This window comes from Aspergillus eucalypticola (assembly GCF_003184535.1).
Source record: "Aspergillus eucalypticola CBS 122712 chromosome Unknown BO83scaffold_2, whole genome shotgun sequence".
Classification (NCBI taxonomy): Eukaryota; Fungi; Ascomycota; class Eurotiomycetes; order Eurotiales; family Aspergillaceae; genus Aspergillus; species Aspergillus eucalypticola.
In genome coordinates this window covers 1,513,463-1,533,511 of record NW_020290276.1, presented here as the reverse complement: position 1 = coordinate 1,533,511, position 20,049 = coordinate 1,513,463, and the positions used below count along the sequence as shown (strand labels likewise).

The window sequence follows — 20,049 nt, the reverse complement described above, 5'->3', positions numbered from 1 at the left end:
AATACAAAGTATTACAATATCCATTATGCCCTTTTCGGGATTCTAAACTATTTTACTCATAAATATAGCACAGAGGAGTCCCAGCCGTGGTATCCAGCACATCATAAATCTCCCGCGAGACCGTCAGGTTACCCATGTAAAGAAGGTCATGAATAGTAGCGTTGGGCGATGCAATTAGACCATCAATAAAGTCGGGTCCCTTGACGACGTATGTGCGGTTAGCAGGGTTCAGGTTCTGCCAGATCCAGAAGACGCGATCAATCATAGCGTGGTGGACATAGAATGCCGGATCACCGGGAGAAGTGTACAGATCCTGCAGAGTTGAGTTAGCTTTATTAGCTTCATCACATCGCAAGAGAAAAATATGCAACTTACACCACCCGGATCACCACCAATGGTGAAGTGACCGGCCGTGTGAACGCCCAGGAAACCTTCCTCGAAGAACCCTTGCATGGTCCACTCGAAGCAGGAGATGTTATCGCACTCCTCAATGAGGCTCATGACATCGCTAGTCTTGGTCCAGCCCAGAGCGGTCCAAGGAGAGATATCACGACGCAGGCAACGGGGGTTGTAATCCAAACCGCTGCCGTTCTGGGCTACAAGGCCAGGGATCTGCAGGGTAGGATCAACCGGTCCCAGGTTGACGGTCATGCTGATTATCCACATTTAGAATTCAATCCCAGAGTGAGCTAACGGAGAGGACTCTTACTTTGCGAAGGGGCCGTTGCGGACACAACCTCCACCCACACCCGGCGGGATGGTGGTATAGTCAGTCGCAGGGGTGCCGTTGTGGGGAACGAAGTCACCGTTACCAGACATACTGTACTCGGTGCCGTCAAAAACGGGCGAGTTGATGGGGTTGGCGGCGTACTTGTTCCATGCCCAGTATGGCTGGTAGCCGTCGTAGCCACACTCTGTACGCAGAGCATTCTCGTAGGCCCAGGTGAAGTAGCGGTGCCAGGTGAGGAAATTGCCCTAGGCAGTGATGTTAGCAGTGTTTCACTCGGTCTTGCTTGGCAGTCACTACACACCGTGCCGTGTATATACAGCGTCTGATTAATATGAACCGCCACGAAGTCATCAAAACGGTTGCGAACACCAGGAGCCCAGTTCGGGTCAGACTTGGGGGGCTTCGACATTAAGCAGAGGACAGCATCAGTGTACTTCTTGCGGTCCTCCGGCGCGAGGGAGCCCCTGTATGAGAGGTATTGTCAGCTTCGAAGCCAGAGAAATAGTCGATACCGGTGGCTTTTACCATTCCTTGCGAATGGCCGCATTGTTGATGTTGCAGCTGGAGTTGGTAGAGCCCTCAGCCGCCAGATAGGCACGCTTGGTGGCCAGGGCCTTGCTAGCCAGCACATCGACAGGATCTTGAGTAGCTGCAGACACAGGAGTGATAGTCAGGGCTGCAATAGCAGCAGATAGGAAGGAGAGACGCATCCTGCTTGTCTTTGCAACTCACTGGACCAGGGGAGGACTTGGTGTCAAGCTGAAGTCGTTCAAGAGGGACACCCGGTCCGCCTCGACCTCTATATACTGCTTTTCTCCCCACCACGTGCATAGCTGCAGGCCAATTCAACGGCTATCGGCCCATTTCGACGAGGTGCCATTCGGAAGTCGGAAGGCTAGCCCTTAGACGATTGGAGTAATAGATTGCACACGGTATGCGCGGTCTCGTCCATGGCTAGCAGTGTTTTTTCCTAAGGCGTGGTGGGGAAGGCTGAACAGTAGTGTAGTCTTGCAAGTTGGCCATTGGGCCGTTGAAATAAGGGTTAATATAATGAGCACGCTAGCAATTGGAGAAATTAGACTGCTGGCAGGTGTTAACAGTCTAGAATTGTGCCATCGATGCTAATCCGCTTCGTGGCGGACCGGCGCGTCTCTAAGCGAGGCCAAGTGGGGATTAAGGAGAGGGTTGGATGACCCACGACTGACAGGCTCAAAGGGGTTTATTTGGCTTTGCGGGGTGCATCGAATCATCACAACCATATACGCTGTTCAAGAAATCCTGATCTATAGTGCTGTGAATAGATATTGAAGCCAGGGTTATCTTTGCATGACAAGGATCCACCACCATCCTACGCGTGGCAACGGAGAAAACTGCCACACGAGACTTCGGATGTGGATACATCGTTTGAAACCGGCTTTGCTGCCAAGAGACCCCGTTGGAATCGGGGCAGCCGCCGGAAGAGGTCCGCGGAGCACTAGAGAACTAGTCGTGTAGTGGTGACTGGAGATTTGCTCTTGAGATGCTCCGTGAGAATCCCCACCGTCAAATATAGCGTCACCCGGTGGAGCTCGCCAATCTCCGACCCTCCGAACTGCCTCCGATTTCCCGCTGAGTTGCGTCCCTCGAATGTTCATTCTCTGGTCTGTGAGTCGGCTCCTTCCCCAGAGTGATCGTCGCGATCAGCTCCCTACCAGCGTCTTCCACCCGGGACTCCAGTGATAGGCAGTGTGAGCTTCTTGGCAGATCAGTGGCTTAAGAGAAGTGTTTCTCGCATCACTGCTATTCTGTAACCTTCGCAGTGAATTTTCTTAATTGTGCTACTATGCCGTGTGCAGAATCCCGGAAATTATTGCTTACTCCGTCAGCACCCAAACCCTCTGCGATGACACTAAATCCCGCGACACCCCTGCTAGTCGCCTGGAGATTTCGTAGCGTGGCTCCATTCTGACTTTTCTGAATCTTGACGTTTGGATAAATTAATCCATTACCCTTCCGCCCGAAACTCGGCGCTGATACGACTGGTGGGATGTCGTCCTCTCCATCCGAAATGTCAGGGGTATCCATTTGTAATAGACTCCCAGGAACCAAAGCCTCCTTCGAGACCCAGGCGCTATTTCTGCAAGTGCCAAGTCGGCCTTTGGAGGCTTCCACAGTTTTGTGCAGCGATGACAGATCTGTCGAAAGTAGAAAAGGCCGCTGCAAGGCATCCCCGACACGGGAACATGGTTGCGTCCAGCTCAGTCCGTCCTCCGTGACAGGGCCAGCAGTTCGCGGCCAGCATGAATCCTCTTCCCGGCAGAGCCGGTGACCCACGGCAGATACTTTGGCTTCGTGATGAGTCGGATGGCTCCAATGCCCCTGGAATTCTCGCGGCAGTTGGCACATTGACCGGCCTGTCAACATTGGTGCTGTGGCTCCGTTGCTATGTGCGAGGCTATCTCCTGCAACGATTCAACGCAGAAGAGTACATCATTACCGTAGCGTGGGTGAGTCATTTGTTCTATTCCATCGCTCATTCGAGTGCTTCCTAACTTACAGGTAAAATAGCTGTGCGCCGTTGGTGTGCTAGTCTGTTTTGTGCTGGAAGCTCAACACGGTGTGGGTCGCTTCAGCAAAGACATCACCGATGAAGATGAGCAAGTCTTGTCTAAGCTGGTATACTATCATTCAATTATTGTCATGGTCGGGCTTAGTCTTGTGAAAATTTCCTTAGCTGTATTCTTGCGCCGTTTCTCGTCAACTCTCTTAAGCAAGGCGCTAGTTGGATCGATCAGTGGGTGCACCTTCGCAAATGCTCAAGGCTATGTTCCGGGTGATAGCAATCTAATGAACGGCAGTTTTTCTGGTGGCATTTACCATTGCCTGTGGTCTTACGCTGATTCTACAATGCATTCCTGTAGCGGCAGCGTGGGATACAAGCTTGCAACCTCATGCCCGCTGTTTCGACAGTGATACATATACAGCTATTGGCCTCTGGAATAGTAGTAAGTTTGGCATCACCTCTTCGGATGTGCAATTTCACTTTTCAAGTTAATGTATCTTATCACTTGATTAGTTACGAACCTCGTCACCGATGTCATCTTTGCAACTTTGCCAATTCCCCTTTTCATAGGGATTCAGGTCAACTGGCGAACCAAGTTTTCGCTGATAGGAGTGTTGAGTCTTGGATACCTGTCAGTCATCCCTACTCTTTCTCCAATAGTGGTTACTGACCGTCGACTAGTGCCTGCGTCGCTGGAATTGTCAAGATCATTTCGCAGGTCAACGTACTAAAAGAGCAAAACATGTATCGGTAAGAGTTCCCGCGGGACTACCCGACAAAGAGTGCCAATTTCTGCAGCTAATCATCAAAGACACGATACTTTCATGATTTGGAACTGGTGGGTGACTCCTGAAGCGCAGACTCCGAAGAAAACTAACTTGTCATCTCTAGTGCCGAGCTAAATGTCGCTATTCTCGCCGCCTGCCTCCCTAGTCTCAAGCCTCTACTGAAACCGGTCCTCGATGGGACCCGCAGCCTGACCACGGGGCGCCGCAATACCTCTGCCTACCGCTACGACACCCAGGGATATTATGTTCAGCGCAGCACCGACATTGCCATGAAGTCAATGCCCCGAGTACCACCGACTGTCTACGATATCACAGCTGCAGGAAGCTCCGACGGCGAATCCGGGAACTGGAGAGAGAGTGACGAGCAGAGGCTGCATCGGACTGAGACCGGCATCATGAAAACGACGGAAGTGGTGATTCAGACACATGGAGACTAATGTTGTTTCATTTGCATATTCCGGCCTTCTGAATATTACCCGGTTTACATTCGGCTTCTTGGATCCTTATTCAAGCCCTACTCCATGTGTACTGGTAAACACCAGTCTAACATTTTGCAAGCACAAGTCTCAGTAGCAACTCGAAAGCTCGACGTATAAGAAGATTCAACTGAACAATAAATCTCGTCTCTCATGTGTCGCCAACCGATTACCGGCACTAACTATCATATAATTTCAACTCTAAACCTAAAGGGCGGCTACCCTGGAGCAGTACTCTCATTGAACGACAATAACGATATTGATTCTTTTTCGCCTCGTGTCATAATAATGACACTTATTGGAGGTGAAGTCATCGGTCGGCAGTAAAACTCTTGCAGCAAGTTTCGCAACCAACCGCAGCCCTCCAGCCAGATTATAGAGGGCCGCCTCGAATATGAGGTGCTTGCCATCGCGTAATCATTGATTTGAGTGTACCTTCTGAAGGCGCCGCAAGTAAGACTATATATTGTGTTTATCTTGCGGATAAATAAAGCTTGTATCAATGGTAAACAGCAATTTTCAAGACATCGTAGGCCGTTGACGTAGGTTCCTGGGAAGTTATAGCCAGTTATAAACCATATACTTGGAGAAGGAGGAGAAGGAAAAGTGAAATAAAAATCCAAAGAAAAGTTAAGATTTTGTAAGAAGTTTTGAAAAATTACTTATATTAGAATCTTAATATCTATTAAAATCTATATATCGAGTTAGTAAGAGACATAGCTGATATAATCGAAAATAAGATTAAAGGGAAAAAAAAAGAAAAAAAAAAAAAAAAAAAAAAAAAAAAAAAAAAAAAAAACAGATGGAAAAAGAAAATTTCAGATAGTAACTTAAGAGCCGTTATTATAACTGGGTTATTATATGCCACTTTTGTGTAGTCTTAATGATCGTAAATAACTTCTGTTGATTTATTCACAATACGGGATTACTTTTAAAAACCATTAATTATATATGTATTATCCTCATGATGTTCCCGCTGGGGCCGCTATGGAATCTGACTCTAGAGAATATATGTTGAACTGTAAAAAGGAGCAATGGTGCTTTCACGGGGTGGCATAAATGTTGTTACTCGGAGCCCTTTCCTAACCGCGACAATGGCACTTAACAGACTACGATAGAGACAAAACATTGCAAAGACCGGACTGTTGTCCGTCTTACATTCCAAATGTAAAATAACAGAAATAAGCACATACTTTTGCACATTTTTGTGTAAATAATTAGAACTCCATTCAAATACGAAAGATATGAAGCCGATGTTATGATAAGAAGGCCCCAGTGGGAATTATCCACTGAATAAAACCTCTCCTAGACCTACTAATAAGGTATCGCTTCTGGGGACAACGATTAGTGGTTGTGGTGGGCGTGGCGACGGTGTACATGAGAGGCTTGAGCCGCCAATGGTGTAGTAGTAGCGTCACTTTCGAAGTTCGTATATTGATGTAGAGTATGCTGCGGTAATTTTAGTTCGGTCAGTAAAATTAGTCTAAAGGTCCAGGCACACGATATAGAAGAGCAAGAAATATCATACCACGGATGAGAGCCGAACTGAAGATGGAGTAGGAGAAGATGAAGGATAGATGCTGGTATGAGGGAAGACAGACTTCTTTGTCTCACGTGCTTCTTCTGCTTCTGCTCCTTCTTTTTCTACCACACAGAATCCAGAGACGAAGAGTGGGTTCGACGAGTGGAAGACAGGTTGGTCGCGATACAAATGACATTCTTGTCCAGAAGTAGAGTACAGCCATGCTTGGCACTGAACTAATTCCGCACAGCGATCAGCGCATGCAGCAGTGTTTTTGACGCCATATGAGAAGCTCATCGGAGCATGACTGAAGAAAGTGATCGTGTTGACAATTGAGTGCCTACAGGCAGTTGTTGAGGACGACTGCGGCGGTGCTGATGTCCATGCGGATGCTCTCGTAGAGCGCAAAGCAGTTGAAGTTGAGAGGGCGAGGAGCATGATTGAATATTTAGGAATGAAACGGTGCGACAGCGATAACAGAGCAAGATCCTGTGATTATACTGTGACAGAAAGACAGAGAGGCTCTCATATAAGAAGTGGAAGATTACGAAAGGTGCAAATAAGGGGGGATGAAACATGGCCCTGTCAGAGACTCGCAGGGCCATCGTAGTCTTGCTAGAGAACTCGGCCATATACCGACCGAACGTAAATGGAAGGAACTACAAGGGCGAAAAGGGCCCGAGAAGCTTGCTAAGATTCATTGAGCTAGAGAAGTTGCTAATTGGTTCTCCACCTACTTCTAACTCAAGGTCTCAATGAAATGTAGGATTGGGAGGATATTTCGGCCACTTAGTGTGGACTTGAGGACTGGTGATGTTTTGGGTCAATGGTCTGTAGTGTATTTTACAACGGCGGGTCATTTAGTCTTCCAATAGTGGCACGTCGGACCCTTGGACCGCATATCGGATGGCCCCGCACCCTAAGGGAGTAAAGCAGGGGAGAAAAATCTACCCCGGCAATAGCCAAAAGTTGGACTTTGAGCGCTGAGCTAGCACGACGGGGGAATGAACAAAACGAGTACGAAGAGAAGGACAGGGACTCGCGTTCAAGAGTCAACCAAGTGAATGTCCCTCTTAAGTTGCCGAAACACAAACATACTTCCTCCGATTAATTTAGTCCTCACTGAGTTGAGACCATTTCCTCATCGCAATAATGGACGCCCTTAACAAAATTCCCTATGAGCTTCTATCCATTATCAATTCATATGCAGCGGACTGGGTTGGCTTTGAAAGTCTTTTGGAAGTCTCTCCACAGTTAAAGGAGCTTTTCAGTGATGACTCAGACACCAAGGCGGATATTGAAGCTGTAGGCCTGGTGGAATTGATCCTTCAGCAGAACCCTGTTATGCGCTATGAATTGCATTCACTGTTTCGGATGGTTCTAAAGCTTCGCCAACTTTCCATGGCAAATGTCAGTCTTGCTGAGTTCATGGATCAGGATCACTCTTCGTCGTTGATGGTCTCCTGTCCTTCAATCTCCCGAGCCAAGCTCAAGGAGCTGGTGGGTATTGCGGCCAATATCCAAAGGCTTGCGTGTGCCTGTTTGACAACGTTTCTTCATCGTGTTCGAATGGTTCAGCCACGGTGTTGGGTGGAGGACAAAGAAGAAGGCACTGAGCCATATCAGCCGCGTGAGGCTGGCCCTTCATCGTGGATCGAAGAGTATCGAGTCTATCGTGCGCTGTGGCACCTGCAACTGTATTCCGACCTCTCTATCGCTGGGCGGCGATTTAACTGGCCTCAATGTGATCTCGAGGACTGGCGGTTCGAACAGATGAAGTGGGATCAAGTACCCGTTGTGCTTGGAGAAGAAGTCCGTACGATACCGGAATGCCTGGAGGCTTTGGACGGAGTCTGTCCTACCCTCCACACTACAAAGGGTATGGCGACTAGATTTTACAACGAGAAGCACCATTTCGAGATACAACTTATATCTCAGCTGCCTAATGCACGGCAATTGAGGCATGAATTTGACACTTCGGCCCCTCCATCTCCCCCCAAAATTGCTGACGCTGAGGAGACTTCCCGTATGGATATTTGGGGCCAGGGGGTTACATCAATCCACCGTAACCGAATGGCCACTACCTTCCGAGTCTGCCAGCTTCGGACAAGTACCCATCCCGCTAGGCATCAAGTCTGCCAACTTCAGGACTCCCGTCCTTGGCGGGAACTAGGTATGCCAATCTGGGACCTCTGGCGTTGTTACTGTTTGGGACTATACGCAGCTAAATATCCCCGTGGAAGACACCGTGGTCCTATTCCGGCTCCTGACGGGTCATCAGTTCCTGAGGGCTGTTCTCCCGCTGACTGTGGATTCGAAATCGATTACCGGATTTCGGTTTTTCTACATGCGCGGATGCAGATGGAGGACAAGAAACGAAAGGGTATGGTATCAAAATAAGAGACTTGATCAACCATTAGATAATATCAGATTGCACTTTATCAACCTCGCAGGCACCTCTTTATATCTGTGTGCGGCTCAAATGTCTAACTAGCTTTGTATATAATCACGTACTGAATTGGAACATCATGTGGTACCAAGGCTCCGCATTCTCATGTGCATCTAATCCTGAGGTCGTCCAAGCTATGACCGAGACTGGCGTTTTCCTGCTCAACTGCTGCTTATGATCTATGAGAAGCCAAGCAGCCCCTCCACCATTTGGTGTCCCCAGCAAAGCCAATCCATTCTGATTGATCAGTACCCCACCTTTCTTCTTCTGGTATATGTCAAAAGTCGTACCGGGCCACGAGGGACATGGGCCACCGCACACAGCTTGCAGGATATTCAATGTGTCACTATTGACAATGTGTGTCCGGACGACGTATTTCAGTTTGTTCACAGGGCTGCCGGTTGACTTGGCCATAGCTGCATGATTAAGCCAGACAATATCGGACCATTTCTCAACCGGACAGTGTCGGCCAGAAATGGATACGGGACTTTCATTGTTTTCTGCGATTATCAACCCGGCTGTGGGGCTCATAACGTTGATGTAGAAGGCTTGGGTTGCCTATACCAGAACAGTCAGATATATGAGTTATTTCGCCACAGAGCCCCGGCCTGTTTTGCGTCGGAGGAAATGGTATTCTCACCTCGTGATCGGTCCTAGTGGTACGACCACCGGCGACAATCTCAGTCTCCCAATCCTCACTCTGTGACCAGATTTGTGGTATCAAATTGCCGTCTGTTCATGCATAGTAATATATGCAGCACACTCAAGCCAATTGGAGATGTTCCGTCCTGTCTTGGCAGAGGAGAGATTGCGTATACCGTCAGAGGTCGGATTGATAACCTTATTCGGCTCCACAAGATGCTCCCGATCGACATTAACAAGAACTGTGAGGAGCACAAGTTGTTTGTCCACGTGTAGCTTCCATGGTACTCTATGTTTTTGTTGTAAACCCCGCCAAAGCATTAGAGACAATCCGACAGATTAATTGTCCCCCACTGGAGTGCTCATTGATAGGGTTGGGGAAGTTACAGCTCCCGCAGAGGACTAATCCATCACGATGCCATAAACGGCTCCACACTTCCTGAGCAATTACCAAGGATGGTGACGTGGGCGACAGCTTCACGGACCTTCCAGTTTGGACGGCGGGTTAGATAAATAGGCCTGTAGGTACACTCGATGTACCTTGAAGGGCAGCTCCAATTTGAGTCATTTGTGATCGTCGTGTTGTCTTCTTCCAATTTCCTGCATAATGGCATCTATTCGACTTCTGTTGGCCTTTCTGCCGCTGGCCTTAGCCACAATCACCGTTTTGGATCCCAGCGACTACGCCGATCTGGCTGCCGACGCAACCGATAATACCTTGGAAGCCGACTATACCACGGACAATGGCGGGCCACAATACCTTCTGTACAATATCACAGGCCCCTACTACTATAGCGACGAGGATGGCGAAATTGACCACCAAACCTTGACGGTGGATGCGAACGATACCAGTGTCCTCGTCGTGACAGAAGGATCGGCAGTTAATGTGTCGTATACTGATGTCATCAAGAAAGGCTACTCAACCTGGCTCAATCAGGCCAGTTTCTTTGGGGTCAATGCGGCCATCAATGTAGCCAACGCCTCGACAGCCTACATTGACCACAGCAACATCACCGTCCACAATGGTGCGGCCAACATTTATGCCTATGGGACGGGGACCACCGTGTACGTGAGCAACACCGACCTGTACAGTTCTGGTCCGGTGTCCCACGGTCTCTATGCCGCCGGCAACGGGACCGTCTATGCCTCCAATCTGCGACACTATTCAGGCGGGAAACGCTCATCCTCCTTCTCGGGTGACAGCCCCGGTGGGTACATCTATGTCACCGATGCCATCGCTCACACAGCCGGGGTTGGCAGCGCCATCTTCTACACTCTTGGTGACAGCTATGGCAAAGATGTTGTTGGAAAGTCCGAGAATGGACCGAGCCTGTTCTCTGACGGAGCGCAAAGCTCTGTCTTCGAAAACGTCGATTTCACCGCTGGCCTTTTGGCAGGGACGGTCATGTTCTCGTCCTCTACGCGCAGCAGCGGGGCATCCCTGTCATTCTCGAACTCTCGACTCACTACACTGGGAGAGGATATGGCAGCGCTATGGTTTGGGAATCTGATTGCATCAGCCACGCTGCATGCGACCGAGCTGAATACCACTTCGGGTATTCTCGTGATTGCCAACGCCTCCCAGATCACTCAATCCTTCGATCACTTCGTCGGCTGGGAAGAGAATTCGAGCATCCAGCCTGCGCAAGCTACAGTGACGGTCACTGAGTCCACACTGAGCGGCGACATCGTGGCCTACAACGGCAGTTCCATCTCTTGGAGCCTGGCTGAATATTCGAGCTGGACGGGAACGGCCTCCACCGGCCGAGGGACTGCATACTTGGCAGTGGCACTCGACAAGACGTCCACCTGGACGCTGACGAAGAATGTCTACCTCCAGAACTTCACCAATGCCGATACCACTAACAGCAACATTGCGAGTCAGGGATACAGTATCTATTACAATGCATCCTCCTCTGCAAATGCGTGGATCAAGTCCGCAAACACAACCCTCCCTGGTGGTGGGAGTCTGCAATCGTATTAGGAAGGTTACTGGGCTCCGACTGATGGTTAGTGTGCTTTGGGGGTAGGCACGACAGACCACATTTTGTGATCAAAAGGTTTGACGGTTATCACAATTGATGGAAGATGTAGCTAGTGGTGAATAGTCATAACTTTACCAAGGATGTCAGTCTTGGTTATCCAATGAAGTTGAGTTCTAAAGTGAAAACGTGTGATAACGTCTGCAGATGCCCGGTGCGGGCTGGACGAGAATAGACCTTTAGTTTCAGAGGCAGTCCCCCTGTGTCTTGTGATATGTTACCTATCTATTACTTGAGTTTTCTTTCATCGTAAGCCGGAGCTGTAGCTCGGCCCGACGTCCAAGCAAGCCGCAGGATTGGGCTAGATTGCAGTGGCGTTGGTTTCCCAAACCTCCAGCCGTACTAATAGACTTCATGTGAAAGTAGCCACGAAACCATACTACGCAAGCTGTGATAATAGACGATTTGAATCTTATCTGGCCGACACATCGTTGCCGTCGTGGGCAGCCGATCCCATACAGGTCGCTCCCTGGTGCGTGGGACTCAGAAGCCGGAAGAAGATCGACACCGTGCTGAAAGGCCACTCATTCTGGGGTCTGAACAGCTACCAGGGTCATAAGTAGTTACCGGATTGCCCTCCTCTTTTTCAATGCGGACAGAAAGGGGGAGGTGACATTGCAAACCGAAATGAACTGGCCGCACCCGAGATCTCCCCCACAACCCTATTCTTCTTACCCCGGATTTTGACTCCACATCCCTTGACAGTCCACGTCGATCATTTGGCCTCTGACATCTGCACGAGCCACGAGCCAAGTGAGGGGCCCAGCCCGCAGCTTATAAGGAGCTTGGCCAGGAGGATCTCCTCAGTATCCCCACCCACTACATTACTCACCCGACTATTGTGAGGAGACGACATCACTTCATGGCGATCGGAGACCCTAAGTCCTCGGTTGGGACGATGCAGAAGATTATGGATGAGGATAGCCATCCTCATCGTTCGTTGGGCCATGTTCGCCTGCGCCATCATGAAACCAACGAGGTTATTCTGGTCCCTACTCCGTCGGATGACCCAAACGATCCACTACAATGGTATGTACAATGCTCTCCCTAGCACATAGTTCGTCGCTGATATCTTCCGCTAGGTCTACCTCGTACAAGATCTACATTGCCATTCTTGTCTCTCTGGCCATGGTGATGTGCAACTTCATGTCCGCCGGTCCGACCGTCGCCATGGTGGATGTCGCGGCAGATTTCAACTCCAGTGTGTCTCGCGCAGCCTACTTCTTCAACAACAGTGCGCTGCTGCAGGGCGTCTCCAACTTGATCTGGGTTCCACTCCTCAATAAGTATGGTCGGCGGCCTATCTACATATCAGCATACCTACTCTACTTCTTCATGATTCTGGGAGCCGGGTTGGCAAAAACCTATGCCGGTGAGCTTACCACCCGTACCATCCTGGGTGTCGGTGCAGGGGCAGGAGAGTGTCTGGCCCCGGTCACCATTGCCGACGTCTTCTATCTCCACCAGCGCGGTTATGGCATGGCGTAAGTGAACGATGTAAATCAATATGCAAGCTCTGAAACTGATTCTCCTCCGCTCACTAGAATCTATAACTCCGCCTTGAGCGCGGGTGTCTCCTTTGGTATTATCGTTTCTGGCCTGGTGACGATCAATCACTCCTGGCGTGTGATATACTGGGTCGGCTGCGGACTTGTCGGTGCTCTGTGGATTGTGGTTGTCTTCTTCTTCCCGGAGACCGCGTTTCGTCGAACAGACAATGCGGATGATCTTTACAACACGCAGAAGCATGCCGAGCATGTTGAGTCCCGGGGAGAAGAGAGACTTTCACGCAGACAGAGCTATCTGCAGAGTCTGCGCTTTTGGTCCGGTCAGACATACACAGACGAATCCCTGTGGCGGATGTTCATCCGACCTTTCGGTCTCATTCTGCTGCCTCCGATCTTCTGGGCGACCATCGTCATGTCCGTGACAATCGGCTTCCTCGTGGCGGTCACATCAAACTTTGCCACTGCCTTTAGCGAAACGTATGGGTTTGCTGCCTGGCAGAGTGGGTTATGCTTCATTGCGGGCATGCTGGGCTGTTTCTTCGGTACCTTTGCGGGAGGGCCCTTTTCTGACTGGGTGGCCGACTATCTCACCAAGCGCAATGGTGGTATTCGAGAGCCGGAAATGCGTCTGCCCGCTATTATTCCTAGTGTGATCGCCGCTCCATTGGCGCTGCTGCTGTATGGCTTTGGCATCGATCGCGCCTGGCACTGGATTGTGCCAACGATTGGTCTTGGTTTATGTATATCACCCCCGTCGCCTCTATGACATTAACCCTTGCTAATGCAATTACACAGTATCATTTGCCATCAGTCAAGGGACAAATGTCTCGTTCGTGTATTGTGTTGACGCTTACCGACCGGTGGCTGGTGAAGTCGCCGTCACTCAGCTGGCTTTCAAATGTAGGACCCATCCTTCTTTTCTCTATGTTGAGGTAATCATATCACTGACAGCTCAATAAGCTTGCTTTGGGTTCCTGCTATCCTTCTACACTAACCCCTGGATCGCCGAATCTGGCTATGCGGCCGCCTTTGGCGCCATGGCGGGCATCTCGGGGGGCTGTCTGCTGTTCTTCATCCCGTTGTATTTGTGGGGACGGCATATTCGCATGGCATCGATGAAGTGGCCCTTTGTTCAATTTGTGTTCTGGAAGGATGATCGGGAGGTGGGAGAGTAAGGTGCCAAGTTGGAGAAATTTGAGGAGTGAATATGGCCTTTCTTTGCTTCCAGACGGATGAAGCAGTTGTAGCGCCTTCAATCATGTGTTTGCTTCGACCATTCTTCCCTGAACATTATACTATCATATTCTACCCTATAGTCTGTGACCATCATAATCAAAACAATTTTCTAATGGACGCTATACGTTACTTAAACAGCCAGAAAATCCCTTGCTACGTTTGGAGCTCAGCCTATTCCACGAGCATTATGGGTCAGGCCAATCTGTGGACAGATCCCAGTCTTTCTACGCACAAGCCCTCCACCAGGCCCACGCCCCAAATCCCACACATGTAATCCAGTGTCCAAAGGCCTTGGTCTTGAGCGCCTCGCCCCCGTTCGCCCAGACAACGAATCCATCGGCAAGTCCAACCAGCGCGCAGACGCCGGCAAATATGGTAACGGCAGTTTCCTGACCGTAGTACTGCAGGGCAAGCAGTGTCAGACCGTAGCTCGTCTCGCGAATGCCCTTGATGTACATGAGGGGAGAAACTGCGCCGGGTGGAGGGGTGCGTTTGTTGCCATGGGTCGAAGCGGAAGAAGCGGCGGGTTCGAAGGGTAAGCCGAAACGCGGATACTCGGGGCCAGGGCGAGCCAGCGCATGGCAGCCCAGGGCGAGGGTTAAGCTACCCAGGATGTAGGCCGGGAGAGGACTGAAGGTGGTCATGTCGATTGCCGGTTTGGAAAAGGTCACGATCAATGGGTATATTTCTCGGAGTCTAAAACGCTCATCGAGCGGGTCAGTTTGTTTCCACTGCGGAGAGATTGATTTGGCCGAGGGGAAAGAGGAATATTGTGGCTGGAATGACACTTGGTGACCCACCTTCGCGCCGGGAAGTGAGCGTTTAATCTCCGTGGTAGGCACAACACTCCAACCGTGGACTATGAGGGTTAATTCAGAGCACAGCTGACCGTCACTGGTGAATGCTTGACCCCGGAGGAGATGGGGAAAAGAAAGAGAAAGACTTTCCTCACCATGTTGGAGCTGGTGAGACCTAGACAGTAGTACTTAGTAGGGTAAGTGCACTGGACTGGGAACACAAAGCAGCCTGCCAGCTGACAGAACCAATCCCAGTTAGGATTAGTGCTGATTTCCGTAACCATTATAGAGTTGTGATTGGTGGGAATCGGCGGCGCATCCCGCTCTCCTGCCTGTAAGCCTCAGGCATGAAGAACAATACCCCCTTCAACATAGTATTATTTCAACATCAGTGAAGCTAATGATGAGCGAAAACCGTAGACGCTGCTATATTACCAAGCTCCAACCAGCACTACTGTCACGAGTACTACTAGTAAGGTTGAGAACCCCCTCCCTCTAGGAGCCAACACTACTAGCAACAGTATATATATCGAGCTTTACAGTACAGCTACTGATAAGCACAGTATCTGTACTCATTCATGATTAGTTACTGTACAATTGAATGCTAGGATCCCTCGATGGTGAAGTTACTACCACTACTGCTACTTTGGTATAACCCGTATGCGGGATATCCAAATCCGGAAGGAGATTGGAGAGCCGAGGCAAACATCACGTGCCCAAGTGACCATCTTTCCCATTTTGGCTGGTTGTTACAAAGTACTTAGTACTCGTTCGTACTATTTCACTAACTATTAAATTACCGGGCATCTACTGTGAAGATTTTCATCATGTTGGAGATCTGGGGATCAGAGATCCCATTTTCATTTCATTAAGTACAGTACTCAAGCAAATAACCATCAATCTTGATAACAATACTAACAACAAACATTTCAACGCCTTAAGTCATATCACTCCATCATGGAAGAAATACGATTGTGTCTTCCAGAAAGAAAGAGAAAGTCTTCACTGCACATCCACACGCGTCACCATCACCACGTCCGTTTCCACCTTGGGCAACTTGATGTTCAACACTCCGTTTTCCATCTCAGCCGTGATGCCTTCGACAAGCACCTCCACGGGCTGGAACACACTGCCCAACCGCACCTGGCGATCGAAAGTCCCCACGCGACGTTCATCCAACGCCAATGTCTTCAGCAATTCCTCATCGCCAGGGCGCTCAATCGTTCCGCTGACATTCAGCTCGAACTTCTTCGGGTCCCACTTTACTTCCACCGCTTCCTTCTTCGCTCCGGGCAGCGAAACATGCACTAGAAAGGCCTCGGTAGTGTCGAATACATCCACCTCGGGGTGGAAAAAGTCGCCGCGCTTGTGATGCTTGCCGTGACGATGGTGGCCGAACTCCTTGAATCCAAATGGGCCAAAGCCACGGTGCGGTCCGCCGCGACCACCATGCTTGAAGCCACCGCGCATGTGTCGACCCCCGTAGGGTCCAAACCGACCATGCGGCCCATGGCTGAAACCGCCATGGGGGCCAAATCCACCGTGGGGTCCCTGAAAATCAGCTCCCCAAGCTCCAAATGCTCCGGGATGAGGGGGGTGGTCGAATTTTCCCCATGGACCGCGCCCGTGGCGACCAGGTCCATGACGGCCCTTGCCGCCTTTGGCGTGGAAACCACCGTGGCGACCGTGACGCTTGCATTTCCGGGGTTCGTCATGGTCTTCCTCGTCGGAGGAGGAAGAGGAGGGTTCGTCATCTTCGGCAGTCTCGGTCTGGGTAGGTTCTTCGTCTTCAGTCACAGGCTCTCCGCGGCGGTGGCGGCGGTGGTGAGGGCCATGGCGGCCGCGATGGGGCAGATCAAAGTCTGCAGCACCAGCAAAGTGTTCGCCATGTGGCATGTGGTTGTGGTTGTGACCGGCGAAGAAGGGGTGAGCAAAGCTTGGTTCTTCCATGCTGGCGACGACTTCCCAGTAGGGAGGGAGTTGATTGAGATCACGGATGTTGGCCATGTTGATTCTTGTGTGGTGCTTGTTGTGGTTTGGGTTTGTATGATGATATTATGAGGTTTTAGCTAAAACTGGAGTGTCGGATTGTGTAAAGAGGAGGAGAAGGTAATGATGAGAGGGTATAGAATGAGGGATTGGAATGATTGTAGTGATGAAGGGAACGATGTCAAGGTAAGCTGTCCGCCTTTATATAAATCCTGTTTCAGGCATCCATGATAGCTAGTCTACATGATCTACGCCACAGACTTTGATAGTCGTCGTAATCCTACTTCCTCGATTGGCGTCGCCACAGTTCGGAGATTAGCATATGCCGACTCGGATATCCTAATGCCCTTCGGGCTTTTCCCAATACGTCACCTCTACTAACCCGATGGGGTATGTGCTGATGAGTCATTTTTCGGTCTTGCGGAGCTAGTTGCCCAGTTAAGCTGCCGGAGCTCTAAGTCCGATGGTAAATTGCTGCGCCATAGCCACAGCCACAGCCTTATCCCCGCAGTCTGAGCCTCGCTGTCTCTGCCGGTGGCGCTTCATGTGCAAAGGATTGAAGCTCATCATGGCTCCATTGGACCAGACCTTGCTTTTTGCCCCATGAGTCATGAGCTACACAGGTGTTTTATGCTAAGTCAAGCATCTGACGCTGCGGTTTTCAACGTGGCGCCGTCGAGACCACTCTCTTCGGGTGGTTCCTCTCCGACTGGTCGGCGGACTAGGCTACACCCCAACCCTGCCATGGCTGATGGGGCCTTCAGCCTTGTCGGTGGTTCTGTTCGGGCTGTTCAGGTCCCGAGCTGCCGGTCAGTCATCTTTGCATCGTCATATTTTGCAGAACAGCTATGCGCTCTGGTGTCAGGACATACTTTCGATATGGCCTGTTAGTTACAAACACTGTAAGTAAGAGCAAGCCAGTTTGACCCATTGAGCGACCGGCTCAGAAATTGTGACCAGCGATTTACGCTTCAATTATTACTTATTAACGCTGTCGGCAAAAGTAAGATGTGTTGGCTACACTGCAAATCGAGCAGGGTGGGCCTGGTATTGAGAACGTCGTATACGATGTCTCTGACCCTCAATACCGATAAGGTATGTGGGTAAGTAGTGATCCTTTTGAGGATGACAGTCCTCATTGATTGAAGCAAATTACGAAACTATAGTCATCCAATAGGCTACAATTTTTCCCTTGGTATGGACACCATATCAACCCTGGCAATTTATACTGTCCCCAACCAATTTCCATATTTACGCCTACGACTGTATCCATTAGGGTGAGAGGGAGGATAAGCTAGGATTCTTCAGTCATTGAGTAGTACTAATACGCTATCTTGCATGACGTGCGAGTAAGCACTTCGCCCAAAGTGGATGTGCCGATGATGCCAGAGAGATAACCAACTCACATGAACCTGCTGCCTATCAGTATAGGTTATGATAATCACATTTCTCGCAGCCAGATTCAGGTGGTGAGATATTGTTGGTTCTATCAATTATATTGTCCTCCAACGACACCAGGGCGATCGGATAAAAGCCACAGAGGGCATGGATGAATGGAACGTCCTAACTGCAACGGCAACGCAGCTTAGCCAATTGCTGTATTGGGGCGACACTACTAGTGTGGATATCGTCAAGGCCTACCTCGCTCAAATCGACCGGCACAATAGAGCTGGCTTGAACCTGCATTCGTCAATGCCGAAGCTGCTCTTGCTCAAGCAGCAGCCCGCGACGATGAAAGATCTCAGGGCAAGACCCGCAGTCCACTTCATGGAATTCCGATTATCATAAAATATGCGATCATCACGTCCGAGTCCCTAGGTTTACCTACCACGGTCGGCGCCGCTGCGTTCAAAGACACATATGGACGGAAGAACGCATGCATCATAGATATACTCCTAGACCACGGCGTGATCATTTTCGTCAAAGCCAGTCTAACGGAATTCTGCGGCCTGAAGGCGACGTGCATGACCGCCGGTTGGTCAGCAGTAAATGGACAAACTCGGTCCGCTTATATCAAGGGTGGTTTTCGATCGGACGACCTGTTCATCGGTCGCTCTGGACCGGGAGGCTCCTCGTCCGGGTCTGCAGTGGGTGTTTCAGCCGGCTGTGCGCCGTTATCGCTGGGGACGGAAACTTCGGGTTCAGTCTGCATGCCGGCAAATCGGGCGGGATTGTACTCTATCATTGCCACTCGCGGGAGTGTCCCAATGGACGGAATTTTTCGCTTAAGCAAAGACTTTGATAAGTTGGGTGCTATGGCCAAGTGTCCCCGAAGACCTGGGTCTGTTGATGCCACTGCTCAATGGCACGCGCTTGGTGTCTGCAAAGTGGAGCGACGTCTCGGTCGGATTTGTCGATCCAATTGTATGGGATGCGTTTGGATTCCAAAAGAGCCAGGACAAATATGTGGAAAGTCAAATTGTGAGTCCCCTTTTACTCTACGGTTCAGGCGGGCCATACCTGATGCCTGATAGCTTGATGGGTACGAATGGGCAAGAGAGCGCAAATAACTCTCCGAGGAGGCCGGGTTGTCTACCCCGTAGATTTGCCGACAATGGAGGGCCTTCGCTTTGAAGGCAAAAGCGTAAACTATACTGTTGCATGTACGTTTATCGCGCCCCCCCCCCGAATGGTTGTCGATGATGGCTCACGAATATTACAGTTCATGCATTTCCAAGGCTTTTTGAAGAGTATTGCTCGCCCCTAGTAGACCCCAAGGTCACATCAGTTCCGGATTGATCCAATACAACGGAGAACATGCATCTTCTGCCATGCCGCAGCGTAAGTGATTTCACCACATCTTTAAAAGCCCGAATACTCATATTTTGTAGCACATACAGATCAAAATGACCTCGAGGAGACCCTCAAATCAACATTGACAGAAGAGAAAGCTACGGCAGCCAAGGCCTACGCTCAACACTTGGCCGGTCCCGACGGCATCGATGCGACACTGCAGGAAAATCATATTAACCTGATAATTGGGCCAGGTGATTGTGCAATTTGTGCAGTGGCGGCTCTTGCGGGTTATCCCACTGCCATGGTTCCACTTGATCGCTTGGAAGGTCCTGGTGGGCTGGGCCAGCCTCAGGGGCTAATGCTGATAAACAGTGCGGGTGGTGAAGCACAGATCCTGGCATTCATGCAGTTGTGGAAACAGGTTGTGGGTGATTGGAAAGTCCCCCCTTTACTGCTCTAATGGGAAGTATTGAGACCAATCCCGTCTTGTACGTCTGACCTTTCTTATGTGCTGTTCTGGATTGGTCATCTTTTCAACTTATCGAGGGTCGTATTGAGACGATAGAAAAGCGGCTTTTTGGTAGAACTTGAA

General features: G+C 50.1%; 10 protein-coding genes across 10 annotated transcripts; 5 read left to right on the top strand and 5 right to left on the bottom strand.

Annotated features, from left to right (window-relative positions):
- Window positions 1–52: 52 nt before the first annotated feature.
- On the bottom strand, window positions 53–1,491 carry BO83DRAFT_413870 (tyrosinase family protein; the record flags this gene model as incomplete). Its single annotated transcript, XM_025534523.1, has 5 exons — window positions 1,256–1,491; window positions 1,032–1,194; window positions 710–975; window positions 376–652; window positions 53–313 (listed from the first exon to the last, which is right to left on the bottom strand). Exons 1-5 carry the CDS (start codon window positions 1,438–1,440, stop codon window positions 53–55), a joined length of 1,152 nt encoding a protein of 383 aa, XP_025392999.1. The 5' UTR covers window positions 1,441–1,491.
- A 1,411-nt stretch (window positions 1,492–2,902) lies between these two features.
- Window positions 2,903–4,847, top strand: BO83DRAFT_330004 (oxidoreductase). Its single transcript, XM_025528216.1, has 7 exons — window positions 2,903–3,216; window positions 3,278–3,503; window positions 3,568–3,714; window positions 3,786–3,903; window positions 3,954–4,022; window positions 4,084–4,110; window positions 4,164–4,847. The coding sequence occupies exons 1-7, from the start codon at window positions 3,010–3,012 to the stop codon at window positions 4,495–4,497; spliced, it is 1,128 nt and encodes a 375-aa protein (XP_025392998.1). The 5' UTR covers window positions 2,903–3,009; the 3' UTR covers window positions 4,498–4,847.
- Window positions 4,848–5,880: 1,033 nt separating this feature from the next.
- BO83DRAFT_384859 (uncharacterized protein) lies at window positions 5,881–6,496 on the bottom strand (the record flags this gene model as incomplete). Its single annotated transcript, XM_025532597.1, has 2 exons — window positions 5,881–5,985; window positions 6,065–6,496. The coding sequence occupies 2 exons, from the start codon at window positions 6,494–6,496 to the stop codon at window positions 5,881–5,883; spliced, it is 537 nt and encodes a 178-aa protein (XP_025392997.1).
- A 714-nt stretch (window positions 6,497–7,210) lies between these two features.
- BO83DRAFT_450115 (uncharacterized protein) lies at window positions 7,211–8,458 on the top strand (the record flags this gene model as incomplete). The annotated part of the gene is made up of 1 exon (XM_025536786.1): window positions 7,211–8,458. The coding sequence occupies one exon, from the start codon at window positions 7,211–7,213 to the stop codon at window positions 8,456–8,458; it is 1,248 nt and encodes a 415-aa protein (XP_025392996.1).
- Window positions 8,459–8,462: 4 nt separating this feature from the next.
- On the bottom strand, window positions 8,463–9,038 carry BO83DRAFT_450113 (uncharacterized protein; the record flags this gene model as incomplete). Its single annotated transcript, XM_025536785.1, has 1 exon — window positions 8,463–9,038. One exon carries the CDS (start codon window positions 9,036–9,038, stop codon window positions 8,565–8,567), a length of 474 nt encoding a protein of 157 aa, XP_025392995.1. The 3' UTR covers window positions 8,463–8,564.
- Window positions 9,039–9,756: 718 nt separating this feature from the next.
- BO83DRAFT_450111 (uncharacterized protein) lies at window positions 9,757–11,191 on the top strand (the record flags this gene model as incomplete). Its single annotated transcript, XM_025536784.1, has 1 exon — window positions 9,757–11,191. One exon carries the CDS (start codon window positions 9,757–9,759, stop codon window positions 11,131–11,133), a length of 1,377 nt encoding a protein of 458 aa, XP_025392994.1. The 3' UTR covers window positions 11,134–11,191.
- An 862-nt stretch (window positions 11,192–12,053) lies between these two features.
- On the top strand, window positions 12,054–13,874 carry BO83DRAFT_423077 (putative MFS transporter; the record flags this gene model as incomplete). Its single annotated transcript, XM_025535077.1, has 5 exons — window positions 12,054–12,220; window positions 12,274–12,675; window positions 12,736–13,439; window positions 13,495–13,599; window positions 13,660–13,874. 5 exons carry the CDS (start codon window positions 12,054–12,056, stop codon window positions 13,872–13,874), a joined length of 1,593 nt encoding a protein of 530 aa, XP_025392993.1.
- Window positions 13,875–13,909: 35 nt separating this feature from the next.
- On the bottom strand, window positions 13,910–14,835 carry BO83DRAFT_374770 (DUF4267 domain-containing protein). Its single transcript, XM_025530280.1, has one exon. The coding sequence runs from the start codon at window positions 14,577–14,579 to the stop codon at window positions 14,160–14,162; it is 420 nt and encodes a 139-aa protein (XP_025392992.1). The 5' UTR covers window positions 14,580–14,835; the 3' UTR covers window positions 13,910–14,159.
- Window positions 14,836–15,551: 716 nt separating this feature from the next.
- BO83DRAFT_374768 (Hsp20/alpha crystallin family protein) lies at window positions 15,552–16,855 on the bottom strand. The gene has a single exon (XM_025530279.1). The coding sequence runs from the start codon at window positions 16,737–16,739 to the stop codon at window positions 15,735–15,737; it is 1,005 nt and encodes a 334-aa protein (XP_025392991.1). The 5' UTR covers window positions 16,740–16,855; the 3' UTR covers window positions 15,552–15,734.
- A 1,411-nt stretch (window positions 16,856–18,266) lies between these two features.
- On the top strand, window positions 18,267–19,917 carry BO83DRAFT_395404 (amidase; the record flags this gene model as incomplete). Its single annotated transcript, XM_025533077.1, has 6 exons — window positions 18,267–18,409; window positions 18,460–18,971; window positions 18,997–19,142; window positions 19,219–19,324; window positions 19,440–19,502; window positions 19,553–19,917. The coding sequence occupies 6 exons, from the start codon at window positions 18,267–18,269 to the stop codon at window positions 19,915–19,917; spliced, it is 1,335 nt and encodes a 444-aa protein (XP_025392990.1).
- Between the last annotated feature and the right edge of the window lie 132 nt (window positions 19,918–20,049).

Bases quoted from the DNA above. Each gene is read 5' to 3' on its own strand.
- BO83DRAFT_330004 (XM_025528216.1), top strand. From the start codon at position 3,010: ATGAATCCTCTTCCCGGCAGAGCCGGTGACCCACGGCAGATACTTTGG. The intron at 3,217-3,277 runs GTGAGTCATTTG...CAGGTAAAATAG, and splicing joins ACATCATTACCGTAGCGTGG to CTGTGCGCCGTTGGTGTGCT. The intron at 4,023-4,083 runs GTAAGAGTTCCC...TAATCATCAAAG, and splicing joins AAAGAGCAAAACATGTATCG to ACACGATACTTTCATGATTT.
- BO83DRAFT_374770 (XM_025530280.1), bottom strand. From the start codon at position 14,579: ATGACCACCTTCAGTCCTCTCCCGGCCTACATCCTGGGTAGCTTAACC.
- BO83DRAFT_374768 (XM_025530279.1), bottom strand. From the start codon at position 16,739: ATGGCCAACATCCGTGATCTCAATCAACTCCCTCCCTACTGGGAAGTC.